At 39.5% G+C, this 15974-nt stretch overlaps 1 protein-coding gene across 1 annotated transcript in view; it reads left to right on the forward strand.

The window, feature by feature from the left end:
- Positions 1-15974, forward strand: part of LOC132392425 (potassium voltage-gated channel subfamily H member 7-like) — a 529705-nt gene that overhangs the window by 287453 nt on the left and 226278 nt on the right. Inside the window, exon 3 of the mRNA XM_059966250.1 lies at positions 14283-14439. Within this exon, the coding sequence (XP_059822233.1) occupies positions 14283-14439 (157 nt within the window). The remainder of the gene's footprint in view (positions 1-14282; positions 14440-15974) is intronic.

Genomic DNA, 15974 nt, shown 5'->3' on the forward strand with positions numbered 1-15974 from the left:
TTTCTGAAGTTAATTATCTAGTCATAGTTCACCTGTCATGTGAAAGCCTGATGTAAACTAATGCAACCAACAGGAAGGTTAATCCTTTCTAATCATATAATTTCTGGTTACATGAACAGAAAATACATTTTAATCAGATAGCAGCCAACCAATATAACCTAATATAATTTCATTAAGTTGCTACCTTTCTTGCGTCTTCAGTTCAAGTCAAGTTTATTGCCATTTAACTATGTACTTGTATACCATCAAATGAGACAATATTTCTCCAAACCAGGGTGTAAAGCACTGTGGTATGCATAACACACATAGCACATATTAACATATAAAAGAAAGTAAGTATGAAATCTACAGGTGGATTACTCATAAATAAACAAACTAAAGTGCATAAATAAAATTTTATAAGTACAGAACAGATGACACTTCAAATGCGATGTGACGGGCAGTTCAGAAGCCTAATGGCCTGAGGGAAGAAATTGATTCCCATCCTGACCGTTCTTGATTTTATGCAACAGAGTCTCCTGTCTGATGGTAGAAACTCAAAGAGCAAGCTGGATTGATGGGTGAAATCCTTAATTATACTAAGGGCCTTACATACGCAAAGCTCCTGATAAATGCCCCAGTGGAGCCTTGCATTGTAGAACTTCAAACTATAACAAAAACTTTTATTCAAGGAAACTATACATAATGCACAAAATGCTCACTGCAAATTAATGTAATGTGCAATAAAGCTAGTGTCATAAATGTAAATTGAATAGATTATTGAATTATTCCAGGTGTTATCAATTTCTTCTTAGTTACAGTACCGTGCAGAAGCCTTAGGTACATGTAAAAAGATTCTGTAAAGCGAAGATGCTTTCAAAAATAACAAAATGAAAAGTTTCTAAATAACAAAAAAATTACTCTAAAGAGCAGTATACAGGAAAAACCTAAATCAAATCACTTATTAGTGTGATCTCCTTTCGCTTTTAAAACTGCATCAGCTCTCTTAGGTACACTGTCGTGCAGTTTTATAAGCAAATCAGTTGTTACACTGTTCGAAGCATGTTGGAAAACTTGCCACAGTTGTTCTGCACGCTCCGGCTGTCTTGCTTGATTCTGTCTCACCAGGTAATCCCAAACAGCTTCAATGATGTTGAGGTCAGGGCTCTGTGGAGGCCGTACTATATGAAACCATTAACAAAAATCAAGGTTCCTAAGAATTCTGCACAATACTGTTTCTGCATCATCTGCATTTGTACTAATGATAAAGTCAAAAGTAATTCATTATATCCACAGACGCTGATTTGGTCCTATTTATCATAAAGTGTGCAAGTCACTACTTATACAAATCAAAGATGAACTGATACAAACATGGCAATGAGAGCAGATCAATGGCAAAGAACCTTGCAGCAAAAACTCAACTCCTAACTCCCCAAAGACGGTCCACCATCTACAAGGCTCTAGTCAGGAATGTGAGGAGATGCTCTCCAATTCCCTAAATAAGTGCATCTTCAGCAAAGCTCATTAGCATACAGCACCTTCCAAACCCAGGACTCCACCAGCCAGAAGGGCACGGGCAGTAAAAGCATGGAAAGACCACAAGTTTGTTGTTCTCCTAGACACTCATCATCCTGACTTTGGAAACAAAACACATACATGCGTCGTATGTGGAGATACCTCTTTACCAAAGGAGTTGTAAGGCCTTCCCTCTGCTAGCCCGCAGGTCATCCTTGGGCAAGGTGTGTTGCCTGCTTAGAACCTGACCAGGATCATGTGAATCCATCGGAGCAGAGGGTGGATGGTTGTATGAGTAGCTGGTGCACATCACAAGTCCTGATTATGCAACCATTGACACCAGGCAGACAATCTCTGAAGAGTATTGATAATGGCTGGAGTCACCCACCTTGCAAAGTCACTGCCCAGAAGGCGGCAATGGTAAACCATTTCCATAGAAAAACTTGCCGAGAACAAGCATAGAAGTGGAAATACCGTAATCGACTACATCATACAACATGGAATCTAACAAACATATATTTAGCACAATCTGTAACTCAGTGTTTATCCTTCTGGTACTATTACCAAAACTAAATACATTGTTTCTGAAATAAATGGGATAATACACTGCTCAACCAATAGATTTTTACTTAAATCCACACTATTGCGAACTCAGATGCAAAACTTTATTATAGTAGCTGTGGATAAATGTACAATTTCACAATTGCATAGATAAGTATGTTTCAATTCATTTATGAGTTGTGGATATCACCAGAAAGCCCGCCATTTATTATCCATTTCTGATTGTCCTTAAGAAGGCGATGATGACTATTTCTCTCAAGTTTCTGCAGCCCATACAATAATGCTACTCCTGTAGTACAGCTGATAGGCAAGTCCAGTGAAAGTAAGGTAATGTATATTTAAGTCAGAACAGTGTGCAACTTTGGAAGGAACTTGCAGATGGTGGCATCCCTATCGACCCCTTCCACTTGCACTTCTGTCCCTGGTCAGGTCAGCTAATTTCCTTCCCTGAAGGACCATTCTAAACCAAATGGGTTTTTAACATCAATAAGGAAGTTTCTTGAACATTATTAGTACATAGAGTAGTGCTAGCTTTCAAAACAAATATCTGAATTTAAGTTCCCCATTTAACATATTGGGATTTGAATTCACATTATGCATTGCTTAGTCGATGTATTTAGAACACTTTGGAATCGTCTATGTCTGCAGTTCCCAAACTTTTTTGGGTTACCACCCCCTTGGCTTCCAGACATCTATCTCCTTTTCCAGCCATTGAATAAAAATTATAAAGAATTTTGATTTATACTGCACAGTGAAAGAAAATAGGGACTGCAAATTCAAAGCAATGACATAATTGCAAAAATCATTCAAATCTGTTTAAAGTTACGTATAAAATTATTTATTTCTTTAATTGCAGTGAAAACAATTCGCATCAACAATCTCAGAGGCATACATTAGCAATCCGACTGTTTATTACTTCATTGCTTTTTCACCTTTCCGTAAGATGGATGGGCTTGGGGCAGTGACATCAGCATCTCAACATCAGACTGAATGTCAGTCAGGTCCCTAGGGTCGATAATTCGCAGTCTGTTTCATTCCTTTGAAGGAAGTTGGGCAACTGCACAGAAACCATGCTCTACTAAATATGATGTTGGAAAGGCAATAAAGAACATCTTGACCTTTCTCCACAGCGGAAGATTGCGTTCAGAGATTTCTTTCTGCAACCAAAATGATTTGATTTTTTGAACCTCAGATTCAGTTGAAAGTCATTTCGTAGTGAGATCACTTCTTGCTCCATCCTTCTTCTGTTCAGGAATGGATTTATTTCTCAAACTGGAATTTGATTGAGATAAGATCCTGAAATCCCTCTGACATGTCTTTATGCAGCCCACCCAGCTGGGCACAGTATATCTGAAGATCATCATCTGATATTCTTTCTTTTCCTTCCAGGTCATTGGAAATTGGAAAAGGTCGCAACGGCCAATGTTGTACTTAAATAGGGTTGCTTGACATAAATATAGAGATGACTGATTTAATGTTAATAAAATTAACATCATTTCCTTGCAACTGCAGTTTGATTTCATTAAACTTTGCAAATATTTCTGATAAATAAGCACTATCATGCCTAATATTTTTGAGTTGATACTGACTGAATCATTCAAGTTTTCAAAGAATTTTATCACAACTTCAGAAAGTACATAAAAGAGTCCCAGAGAGTTTATTTTTGAGAACCATCTGATGACTGTCTGCAACAGCAAGCGTTCAAACTGTTCATTAATTCAAAGCTGTTGAAATAGTCGAGAATTGGGAATGTGGGACTTCATTTTATTTACTTCTGTGATGACTGTATGTAATGATTTGTGCAGATGATCACTTAGATTTTTTGTCACAAGATTGTGTTTGTGAATTACACAGAATGGTAAATATGTTAGGTACAGCTTTTCCAAGAAAGTAGTATCCCACAGTGGTGTCCTATGATGTCACAAATGTTGCTCAAGAAAGAATGTTGCTGAGCAGAATGTCCTTTTGGAAAAAATGGTCCATAACTTAAAATGTTGACTCCCTCTTTGCATCTGTTCCCACACCCTTTGCAAAACTTAAACCATACTTTCATGCTTCATGAAGTGAACATAACCCTGGATGTTATTAAGAATAACATCAGCAAGTTCGCTGATGATACTAAGCTGGGTGGCAGTGTGACATGTGATGAGGATGTTAGGAGAATTCAGGGTGACTTGGATAGGCTGAGTGAGTGGGCAGATACTTGGCAGATGACATTTAATGTGAATAAGTGTGAGGTTATCCACTTTGGGAGTAAGAACAGGAAGGCAGATTATTATCTGAACGGTGTAGAGTTAGGTAAGGGAGAAATACAAAGAGATCTAGGAGTCCTTGTTCATCAGTCACTGAAGGTGAATGAGCAAGTGCAGCAGGCAGTGAAGAAGGCTAATAGAATGTTGGGCTTTATTACAAAGGGAAATGAGTACAAGAGCAAGGAAATCCTTTTGCATTTGTACAGGGCCCTGGTGAGACCACACCTGGAGTATTGTGTACAGTTTTGGTCTCCAGGGTTAAGGAAGGACATCCTGGTTGTAGAGGAAGTGCAGCGTAGATTCACGAGGTTAATTCCTGGGATGTCTGGACTGTCTTATGCAGTGAGGTTAGAGAGACTGAGCTTGTACACGCTGGAATTAAGGAGATTGAGGGGGGATCTGATTGCAACATATAAGATTATTAAGGGATTGGACAAGATAGAGGCAGGAAATATGTTTCAGATGCTGAGAGAGTCCAGTACCAGAGGGCATGGTTTGAGAATAAGGGGTAGGTCATTTAGGACAGAGTTAAAGAAAAACTTCTTCTCCCAGAGAGTTGTGGGTGTCTGGAATGCACCGCCTCAGAAGGCAGTGGAGGCCAATTCTCTGGATGCTTTCAAGAAGGAGCTAGATAGGTATCTTATGGATAGGGGAATCAAGGGATATGGGGACAAGGCAGGAACAGGGTATTGATAGTAGATGATCAGCCATGATCTCAGAATGGCGGTGCAGGCTTGAAGGGCCAAATGGTCTACTTCTGCACCTATTGTCTATTGTCTATTATAACCAAGAGGCAAAGATTCATTGCCTGGCAAAGTTGACTTATCTGACTGCAGAGCAAAGTTCATTGTCCTAAGTATGTTGCACAATGTCTCTTCCACATTATCAGACACTTAATCTGTTTGTCTTTGAACATAGTTATTACTGAGCAAAATTGCTTCAATTATTTGCTCTGGTGACTTTTGCAAAACCATACACAGAACCTCCCTTACTGCTGGCAGTCTCAGTTCTTCTCCAATTGTATGAAGCTTTCCAGGCTTATCGATGAGCCATGAAACATTGTATGAAGTTCAAAAAATCAAATAATTTTGTTGTGAAATGCTGGCAAACATGTTTTGAACTGTTTTCCATTTCCGAAAGTTTCCCTGCCATGACTGAGAAAAGCCAAGCTCTTGTTTGCTTTATTAAGGTGTATTCTGTTCAAATTTTCAAGGAGCCTGGTCTGTTTCATTGCCTCATTTGAAAAAAAATGTTTTTTTCACACAACAGAGACATTGGCTGCTGTTAGTTACTTGCTACTGGTACCAATCTATATTTCAGAGACTCCAAACTTTACTGTCTACACTTCTTCTTTGATTGGTCTGCATCTGCCATTTTCGTTGTGGATTAATGACCACAGTGAATCGTCTATTGTTTAATTCCAACCTCAAGCTCTTCTTTTCTTCTTTTGTATACCATGGATCTTGTACCCTACCATCCTTTCCATGTCTCACTGGAACGTACCTACTCGGAACCCTACGCAAACCCCAAACATTTGCCACATTTCTTCCATACGTTTCCCTGAGAACAAGCGTTTCCAATTTGTGCTTCCAAGTTCCTGCCTGATAGCCTTATATTTCCCCATACTCCAATTAAACATTTCCCTAACTTGTCTGTTCCTATCCCTCTCCAATGCTCTGGTAAAGGAGATAGAATTGTGATGACTATCTCCAAAATACTTACCCACTGAGAGTCCTGACACCTTTTCAGGTTCATTTCCCAATACCAGATCAAGTACAGCCTCTCTTCTTGTAGGCTTATCTCCATACTGTGTCAAGAAACTTTCCTGAACACACCTAACAAACTCCACCCCATCTAAACCCCTCACTCTAGGCAGACGCCAATCAATATTTGGGAGATTAAAATCTCCCATCACAACAACCCTGTTATTATTACTCCTTTTCAGAATCAGAATAGAAAGAAATGTTTAAACAATAGTAGGGACAATTTTCCTCAACAATCATCCTTCAAGCTAATTTTTAAAAAATATTTTTACTTATGATATAGGAGGCAATTTAGCCCCTCAAGCCAATGTCCATAAGCATTCCCCACTTATAACGTGTAATCTATTCCTATTACCTCTCCCCAATTCTTCTTTCACTCACCTATCAGGGGGTCCTTGGGATGTGAAAGGAAAGTATTGCACTCCGGAGAAACCCCAAGCGCTGAGTTCCTCCAGCGTGTTGTACGTGTTGCTTAGACCACAGCATCTGCAGTGTACTTTTGTGTTCAGGAATATTTTGCAGCTTACTGAACCATCAGACCGTGTCAGCCCAGTCCTATCTACCAACACCCAGACCATCGCCCTCCGGACCTCTCCCATCCATGTATCTATCCAAATTTCTCTCTACTGTTACAATAAAGCCCACGTCTACCATTTCCCCAGATAGCTTGTTTCACACTTGTGCTTCCCCCTAAGAGAAGAAGAGATTCCCCCTCAGATTCCCCTTAAACGAATGATCTCTATTTCTAGTCACACTCATCAGGGTCTTTAGTTTTTTTTTGTTGTCAGACATAAGCAATTAAGCACAGTCACCAGGTTTCATTAAAAAGATAAGTGATTTGTATTTTTAATATTATTTTAGTTGTTATTAATGATTTTGATTAATTTGTAGCAGTTAAACAATTTTTAAGTTAATATATATTTTCCTAGAAGCATCAACATTTTAAAATCACTTACTCATTTTTAAAAAAAAATTAAACAATCATTTTAGATATTAAGAGAGAGTAAAAAGTGCTATTGGTCACAAGGTATTGCCTAGGTTCAGTGCAATGAAACCAAATCTTAGTAAGAATTAAAACGGAAAATGCCAGAAAATATCAGCAGATCAGGCAGCATTTATGCAAAAAGAAACATTAAATGATTCCTCTGAATCTTAATAAAATTCTTATAGGCCCCCAAGATGTTGGATATGAAATAAATCATGTAAACTGTGTCAATTTATGCACAAGTCCAATTAAAACATACCAATTATTCCACTTAGAACAAAATAAAACCGCTGAGTACCATAAATAATTAATTTCAAGAGCGTGTTGAGTCCAATTGTGCTCAGCTGAAGAGTAATGTTGAAGGAAAGCATGCTTGAATATAACTTATCGAGTCACTGTAGTTAACAGAGAGATGACTTTCATCCCAGTATTTGGAACTGATTTGAACATGAGCGTAGTGTGTGAACCAAACTTCACATTAATCTTCTATGCAATAGATCTATTAGCAACATTATTTCAACTTTTTTTCTTGTTCTGCGTTCTTCCTCCCTTCTATCACATTGTCTGCTCCCTTAATATAATTCTTCTGTTTGCAAATTCCAGGACCTTGGTATAAATGGTCAGTGGTTGGTTAAGCCCATCACGTTACTGGGGCATAGGGCATTGACAGCAGCTTGCCAGAGTCCCCTATCCTGGGCCAGACTTTCAAGTTGCACCAGATGTAGCCCATCTTTGAAGATCTTTCTTCTTCCAGGATGAGGACTTTGGAGCTTCTGTTGGTGTTTCTGTATATCTCAGTGGGGTTGTTAGCTCCATGCCTAACCCTCCTCCCTTCTCAGCCAGGCTCAGGACCACCTGTGGCAAAGTACATGGTACAGATATATGCCATGAATTTTAAGAATTTGAAAATAAGTATGGTGTTCATACAAACTTGGAAGCATAAATTGGAAACAGATGTTCTCAGGGAAATGTACAGAAGAAATGAGGCAAAATTTCAGAGGTTCTGCATAGACACATTCCAATGAGACATAAAGGATGGTAGGGTACAGGAACAGTGTTGTACAAAGGTTGTTTTAAATCTAGTCAAGAAGAAAAGAAGAGCTTATAAAAGGTTCAAAAACCTAGGTAACGTTAGAGATCTAGAAGATTATAAGGCTAGCAGGAAGGAGCTTAGGAAGGAAATTAGGAGAGCCTGAAGGGGCCATGAGAAGGCCTTGGTGGACAGGATTAAAGAAAACCTCTCAGCATTAAGCAAATATGTGAAGAGCAAGAGGATAAGACATGAGAGAATAGGACCAATCAAGTGTGACAGTGGAAAAGTGTGTACGGAACCAGAGAAGATGGCAGAGGTACTTATTAAATACTTTGCTTCAGTATTCACTACAGAAAAGGATCTTGGAGATTGTAGAGATGACTTGCAGCAGACTGAAAAGCTTGAACATGTAGATATTAAGAAAGAGGATGTGCTGGAGCTTTTGGAAAGCATCAAGTTGGATAAGTCACCGGGACCGGACGGGATGTATCTAATGAATTTCAATCATTTCTTAGAGCTTACACCAGAATTCTATGTTTTCATAAGCAAAACAAAACGCTCTGCTTCTCCCCAGAAGTGAAGAGTCTGTGAATTGTAGTATTCAAGGTCAGCAGCAGCAGGATTTATGGCCCTTCATTGTCTGACCGCAATAGGTGCCATTCCACCAAGTGTGTCTGGGTAAAATTCCAAGGCCAAATTTATTATCAAAGTATGTATACCATATACAACCTTCAGATTCATCTTCCTGCAGGCAGCCACCAAACAAAGAAACTGATGGACTATCAATAACACCAAAAGACTGGAAGTAGAGTGAATACTGAAAGGCTTTTATTAGCAGTAAAACGGGGCACGTCCATGCCGGATGACTGCCCTGGACTGTGGGGGGAGCAGTGCCTCCAATCACCTTTATCCAGGGGTCTGTGGGAGGAGCCACAGGAGCAGTCAGCAGAGGGGTGTGTCCAGACAGTTATGCATGGCTTACCGCAGAGACACAATAGAATTCACTAAAAAACACACAGAACAAGACCACCACATTATCCAACTTGCAAAAGAGGACAAATTGCGCAAATAGTTTAAAAAAAGGTAAATTAAAACATATGTGACATGAACTGCAGAGATCCTGAAAGTGAGTCCACAAACACGGAGCCTGTTCAGCACTGAGGTGTGAAGCCCGTCCAGGACAACAACTGCTTCCAAATCTGACAGAGTGGGACACAAACCTCCTGCACCTCCCCCACGACGGGAGTAGAGAGAAGAGAGAGACTGGTCAAGTGCAGGCAGACATTGCTAAGTACCTGTTCACTTTCAACTCTCATCCTCAATGATTACATTCTTAGCAACACTTTAATCAGCCTGTTATAACGGAGACAACAGTGTCTTCCGCTATCAGGCCTTAACACAACATCCAACCCCAGCGACGGTTGCCCCAGTCATACCTGCACTCTCGAGAGTCTAGTTTGCTGAATCCCCCAGTAGATCACAAAAGCGCCAGATTGTTTAGTTGGTGCAAAAGTACATCCTTAAAAGGGAAATTACAAGCTGCAGACTGCAGCAATTGCAGTAAAGAAGATGCATATCTACTAGAGTGAGTCTACTCATACTACCAAATGAGTTTATATGCTCCTCTGTTGTGTCCCAAATGGTCCTAATGGTCTTTCATAACCGGTGTCACTGTCTCACCAAACTACCTAACACTATCTGATAGCTGGTCCCCTACACACACACATACGCACATACATACACACACACTATACTTTTACTCTATATCTACCAGTTCAGCTCTTCACCATGTTCTTCGCTGGCTTTATTTTTCACATGTACATCAAAACATGTGAAATGAGTCATTTGAGTCGACAACCAACACAGTCCAAGGATGTGCTGAGGGCCGTCCGCAACTGATACTGTGCATCCGGCGCCGACATAGCATGACCACAACTTACAGCCCTAACCCATACATCTTTGGGTTGTGTTCACTTTTTGACATCTATAAGAAATTAAAAAGCTATAAGAAAGATATTACCAAACTGGAAAGAGTGCAGAAAAGATGTACAAATGTGTTGGCAGGACTTGAGGGACTGATGAAGATAAGATGATCTTGATTTGTCACATTTTCATTGAAATATAGAGTGAAATGTATCACATGCATCGGGGATGTGCTGAGGGCTGCCTGTATGTGTTGCCATGCTTCCAGAGCAACATAGCATGTTCACAATTTACCAAGCACAACCCGTACATTTCCGGTCTGTGGGAGGAAACTGGAGCATCCGGAGAAACACAAGTGGTCAAGGGGAGAATGTACAGACTCCTGAGTTATGAAGAGCTCTGAGTTATAAGGAGTAGTTGGATAGGCTAGGACTTGCGTCCTTGGGGTGCAGGAGACTGAGAGGTGACCTTACAGAGCTGCATAAAGTCATAAGGAGCATAGACAGGTGAATGCATTCATTCTTTACCCTTGGATTAGGGAATCAAGAAATAGTGTGCATAGATTTAGGGGGTGGGGGGGAGACAATGATTTTATTTATTTATTTATTTTGATACGCCGTGAATAGGCCCCTCTAGCCCCTTATGCCATGCTGCCCAGCAACCCCCAATTTAACCCTAGCCTAATCACAGGACAAGTTATAATGACCAATTAACCTACTAACTAGGACATCTTTGGACAGCGGGAAGAAACCAGAGCACCCAGAGAAATCTCACACACTTCACCAGGAGGATGAGCAAGCTTCTTACAGCTGACATCGGAATTGAATGCTGAATTCCACACCCTGAGCTGCAATAGTGATGAGCTAACCACTGCGCTAATGTGGCGCCGCAATTTAATAGGAACTTAATGAGCAGCTTTTTTACACAGAGAGTGATATGTATATAGCATGAGCTTTCAGAGGAAATGATTGAGGCAAGGACAATAATAACTTTAAAAAGACAGTGGAAATGGTACTTCAATAGGAGGGGTTTAGAGCCTGGGTCCATGGACCATTCAGTTAATGGTCAGGATCCTTGGCATAAAAAAGGTTGGGAACTCCTGTGTTATGATATGAGCAATGTCACTGGAGAAATAATGAAGCTAGCGGATACAGAAGTGTTTTATTCAAAAAAATGGGACACTCTTGGAGGAAGACGCTTCCAGATCCAATATTACATGTCATTTTTATATGTTAACGATCAAAGGTAACAGCAGGACAAATCTATAGTTACAATGCATCTACAATGCTTCCTTTGAATTACATATAGTTTTCATACACCTCCTTCTTCGCACCCACACTCCAGACACCCAAGATGTTTAGTTTGCAATCAACTCTATTCCACAGCTCTAGGGAAATTATTGTTCAGGGCTGCATTTTAAATCCAATCTACTATCCACATTCATGCTTGTAGATTGGTTGCTGGTGATATAAATATTTGCAATGTACCCTAACTGCAGAATATGCTCTAACACTCTGGTTTAGAGGGACATGCACCAAGCACAGCAAATGGGACTATCTTGGAGGGGCATCTTGTTTGGCATGGACCAATCATGCTGAAGGACCTGTTTTCATGTATAAGATTCCATGACTCTATAAAATAAATCTTCACAACATACATAAGGGAAAATAATCACCAATTTTTAAAAATTTTGTAAGACCAAATTACCAATACATCAGAATGATTCACATACTTAGCTAGTTAAAGTGCAAAATGCTTCCAGTAGTTTCAATCACCAGATGAATCATCATCGAAATACCAATACTCACCACCATCCTAAACTGTATAAATCATCTGAGCAAAATTACATTGTTTAGAGAGACATTATTTAAAGCTCAAATTATTTTACATTTGGAAATACTGTGAGCTAAATATGCAGGCAGACTGTTAAAGGAATTTAGATTTATTTTAACTTGGACTTATTGTAACAACTTGAAAAATCTGCTGGCAGACTTACACAAACAATTCACATGATGTGAATGGAACCATTTATTTATTGTGATACAGTGTGGAATAGACCCTCCTGGCCCTTCAAACTGTGCCACCCAGTCATCCCCCAAGTTAATTCTAGCCTAACCTCAGGACAATTTACAATGACCAATTAACCTACCAACCGGTACGTCCCTGAACTGTGGGAGGAAACTGGAGCACCCAGAGGAAACCCAAGCGGTCCCAGGAAGAATATGCAACGGATTACAGGCATGATGGGAATTGAACCCAGGTGGCTGATTCTGTACAACATTGTGCTAACCACTAAGATACTGTGCTACCTCTCTCTTTAGACAGACAGACAGACATGTTTTATTGATCCCGAGGGAAATTGGGTTTCGTTAAGACCACACCAACCAAGAATAGTGAAGAAATATAGCAATACAAAACCATAAATAATTAAATAATAATGTTGATCATGCCCAGTGGAAATAAGTCCAGGACCAGCCTATTGGCTCAGGGTGTCTGACACTCCGAGGGAGGAGTTGTAAAGTTTGATGGCCACAGGCAGGAATGACTTCCCTTGATGCTCAGTGTTACATCTTGGTGGAATGAGTCTCTGGCTGAATGTACTCCTGTGCCTAACCAGTACATTATGGAGTGGATGGGAGACATTGTCCAAGATGGCATGCAACTTGGACAGCATCTTCTTTTCAGACACCACCGTCAGAGAGTCCAGTTCCACTCCCACAACATCACTGGCCTTACAAATGAGTTTGTTGATTCTGTTGGTGTCTGCTACCCTCAGCCTGCTGCCCCAGCACACAACAGCAAACATGATAGCATTGGCCACCACAGACTCGTAGAACATCCTCAGCATTGTCCGGCAGATGTTAAAGGACCTCAGTCTCCTCAGGAAATAGAGACGGCTCTGACCCTTCTTGTAGACAGCCTCAGTGTTCTTTGACAAGTCCAGGTTATTGTCCATTCGTATCCCCAGGTATCAGTAACCCTCCACCATGTCCACACTGACCCCTTGGATGGAAACAGTGGTCACCGGTGCCTTAGTCCTCCTCAGGTCCACCACCAGCTCCTTACTCTTGTTCACATTATTCTCTAGATACAGGTTTTTTTGATGGGCTGAAATTTATTGCCCATCCCTGCATATCCTGAAAAGCTAGTAATACCTCATTTTCCATTTAGGTAGCCTGCAACCAGAAGATATGAATATCAATTTCTCTTTCCATTAAGAAAGTTTTTCCTTCCCCCTGTAAATTACCGTGTGTGTGTGTGTGTGTGTGTGTGTGTGTGTGTGTGTGTGTGTGTGTGTGTGTACATACATATACATATAAATAAAAATCATTCAATTAAATAATTAAATAAGTAATGCAAACAAAAGTAGTGAGGTAGTATTCATGGGTTCAATGTCCATTCAGAAATCTGATGACAGAGGGGAAAAGCTGTTCCTGAATCATTGAGTGTGATTTCAGGCAATGAGCATTTACTTATAATAAGTATTTTTGAAAAGCACTATTGTTTGTAAGGCAAGGAAGATCAAAATAAAACTTCACTCTCAATAATTATTAAGTAACAAGATAAAAGATACCGTTCCATGACCTGGCAATTAGATTTTAAAAAACTATTATCAACAGTATGAGATCAACATTTTTGTTTCCTCTCAAATCCCAAAACAATGGTATGCTTCATGCTGTTTAACCCTGAAGGAGAACGTACAAATCATTGACATCTGAGCAAAGTCGTGAACCCTGAATCAGACCTGATAAATGCTGTTACATTTTGACAGGATAGGTCACATGAATACGTCCTTCAGGCAAAGCTTTGAAATTCACAATGAGAATGGAGATTGGTAGAGCTAGTTCACCTCAGTCAGACTCACAATCAATGTGATTCTCACTATACATCTCAAAGGCGGATGCACATTAACAGGATTTCCATGTACAGAGAAGTGATCCTTTGAATAAATGGAGAATGGAAGCAGAATGTGTTGACAATTGTTTCTTTTCTGAAAAATGAGATATAAATTTCCATTGAAAGACTTCACAGCATAATCCTTTCAGTACAAATTCAAATACAAATACCTTTCAGTGTTTTGGTAAAATTGCTGTCGCTAACAAAATGTTAAATATTTTAAAACACAGTTCAATAATTACACAGATGTTGTTTAGCATTAATGAAGCCAAGCAATTAGACAATGAAGTTTTGCTCTGTTATACATTTGTTCGGAATTTTGTTCGGTTTTTCTTCTAAAGGAGTTGATCTCTGATCTTTCTTTTATTGTTTAGGATCAACATTCTTGTGCAACACCCACATAATTCCTGTGAAAAACGAAGAAGGAGTGGTCATAATGTTCATTATAAACTTTGAATTTGTTGATGAAGAAAAATCCTTGCAGTCTGCAGATGGCTTAAATCATATGTCGCCTTCCAAAGATGCACGTAAGTGTCTCTTTGACCTTGTCATTACTGAGTTAGTCTGTCAGATTTCTGGGATTGCTCATCTGAGGGGCCACTGTTTGCATCCTTAGAACTGGATGATGTAAATTGCTCTCATATTTTTACTGACGGACTATAATTCGCTTTTACCTTTTCAAATTACCTTTCCTCATTTTCTGAAAGCACTTACATCAAAATGGTTAGTGTCAATCTGTTAGTTCCTTATCCTCTGTGACAAGTACCAGTGGCTGATCAATCAGAGCATCACTGTTCCATCCTCCACTGGCCACCATCACTGTATGTGGTATTCTAACAGGGATTGTCAGATAGAAAAGTCCAGTGCCTAATTTTCCATAGTTAGAAACTCAGAGGCCACTCTAGTGCTTCAGTTGAGCTCCCGGGAAAATCAATACAGCTGGAACTCGGTTTGAGAACTTCTGGTACATATTGCTAGAAGAAGCTAATAATCTACTTGTGCACAATGCAGACACTCTTACCTTTCAGCTAGAATATGAATTCTGAATACCTCAGCACAAAATCCACGTTAAATATCCAGTGCGGTACTGAGAGAGTAATGCATGGTTGGAATGTTAAAGTAAAGGCTCGTCATTTGCTCCCTGAACGATCCCACAAGACCTATCTAAAGGAAAGTAGGAGAATTATTTCCAGCAACCAAGACAAAATGTCTAGTAATTAAGAACAGATAAAATATAGATTATTAAGTTAACATAACAGTGCTATAACAGGAGCTTATTGTGTTGTCATACCTAGCGACTTTGCATAGTGACAAATGTGAAGATAAAAAGTGTTGCACATTACTTTGGAATGTCCCTCAAATATGAAAAGCACTATATACACACACTTTTTATTCTTATCAACTGTATATAAGAAGAAAAATAAGTATTTATTTTAATATAAGTTAACATATTATCTCAAAATATCACAAAACATAAATCAACAGATTCAGAATCAGAAGCAGGTTTAATACCACTGAAATATATCACGAAATTTGTCATTATGCAGCAGTGGTACAATGCACTGCATAGTAATAAAACTGTGAATTACAGTAAGAAGTCTATATATATTTTAAAAAGTTAAATTAAGTAGGTAGTGCATAAAGAGAGAGAGAAAAAAGGCAGTGAAGTAATGTTCATGGGTTTAATGTCCATTCTGAAATGTGATGGCAGAGGGGAAGAAGCTATTCTTGAATCATTGGGTGTGTGCCTTCAGGCTCCTGTACCTCCTCCCTGATGGTAACCATGAGAAGAGAGCACGTCCTGGCTGATGGTGTCCTCAATGATGGATGCCGCCTTTTTGAGGCATTGCTCCTTGAAGATGTCCTGGATGCTGGGGAGTACTTCTGAATTGTTCCCCACAATAGTAATGCAAAAAACACAGCTGTTAATTTATACATAGAAAAGTGTCACAAAATACAGTCGAACAATGACAAAACAACAACATACAAAAAATGTTGGAGGAAATCATCAGGCCAGCCAGCATCTGTGGAAAAGAGGAAACAGTCAATGTTCCAGACCAAGACCT

The sequence above is a fragment of the Hypanus sabinus genome, chromosome 4, assembly GCF_030144855.1.
Source record: "Hypanus sabinus isolate sHypSab1 chromosome 4, sHypSab1.hap1, whole genome shotgun sequence".
NCBI classification, from domain to species: Eukaryota; Metazoa; Chordata; class Chondrichthyes; order Myliobatiformes; family Dasyatidae; genus Hypanus; species Hypanus sabinus.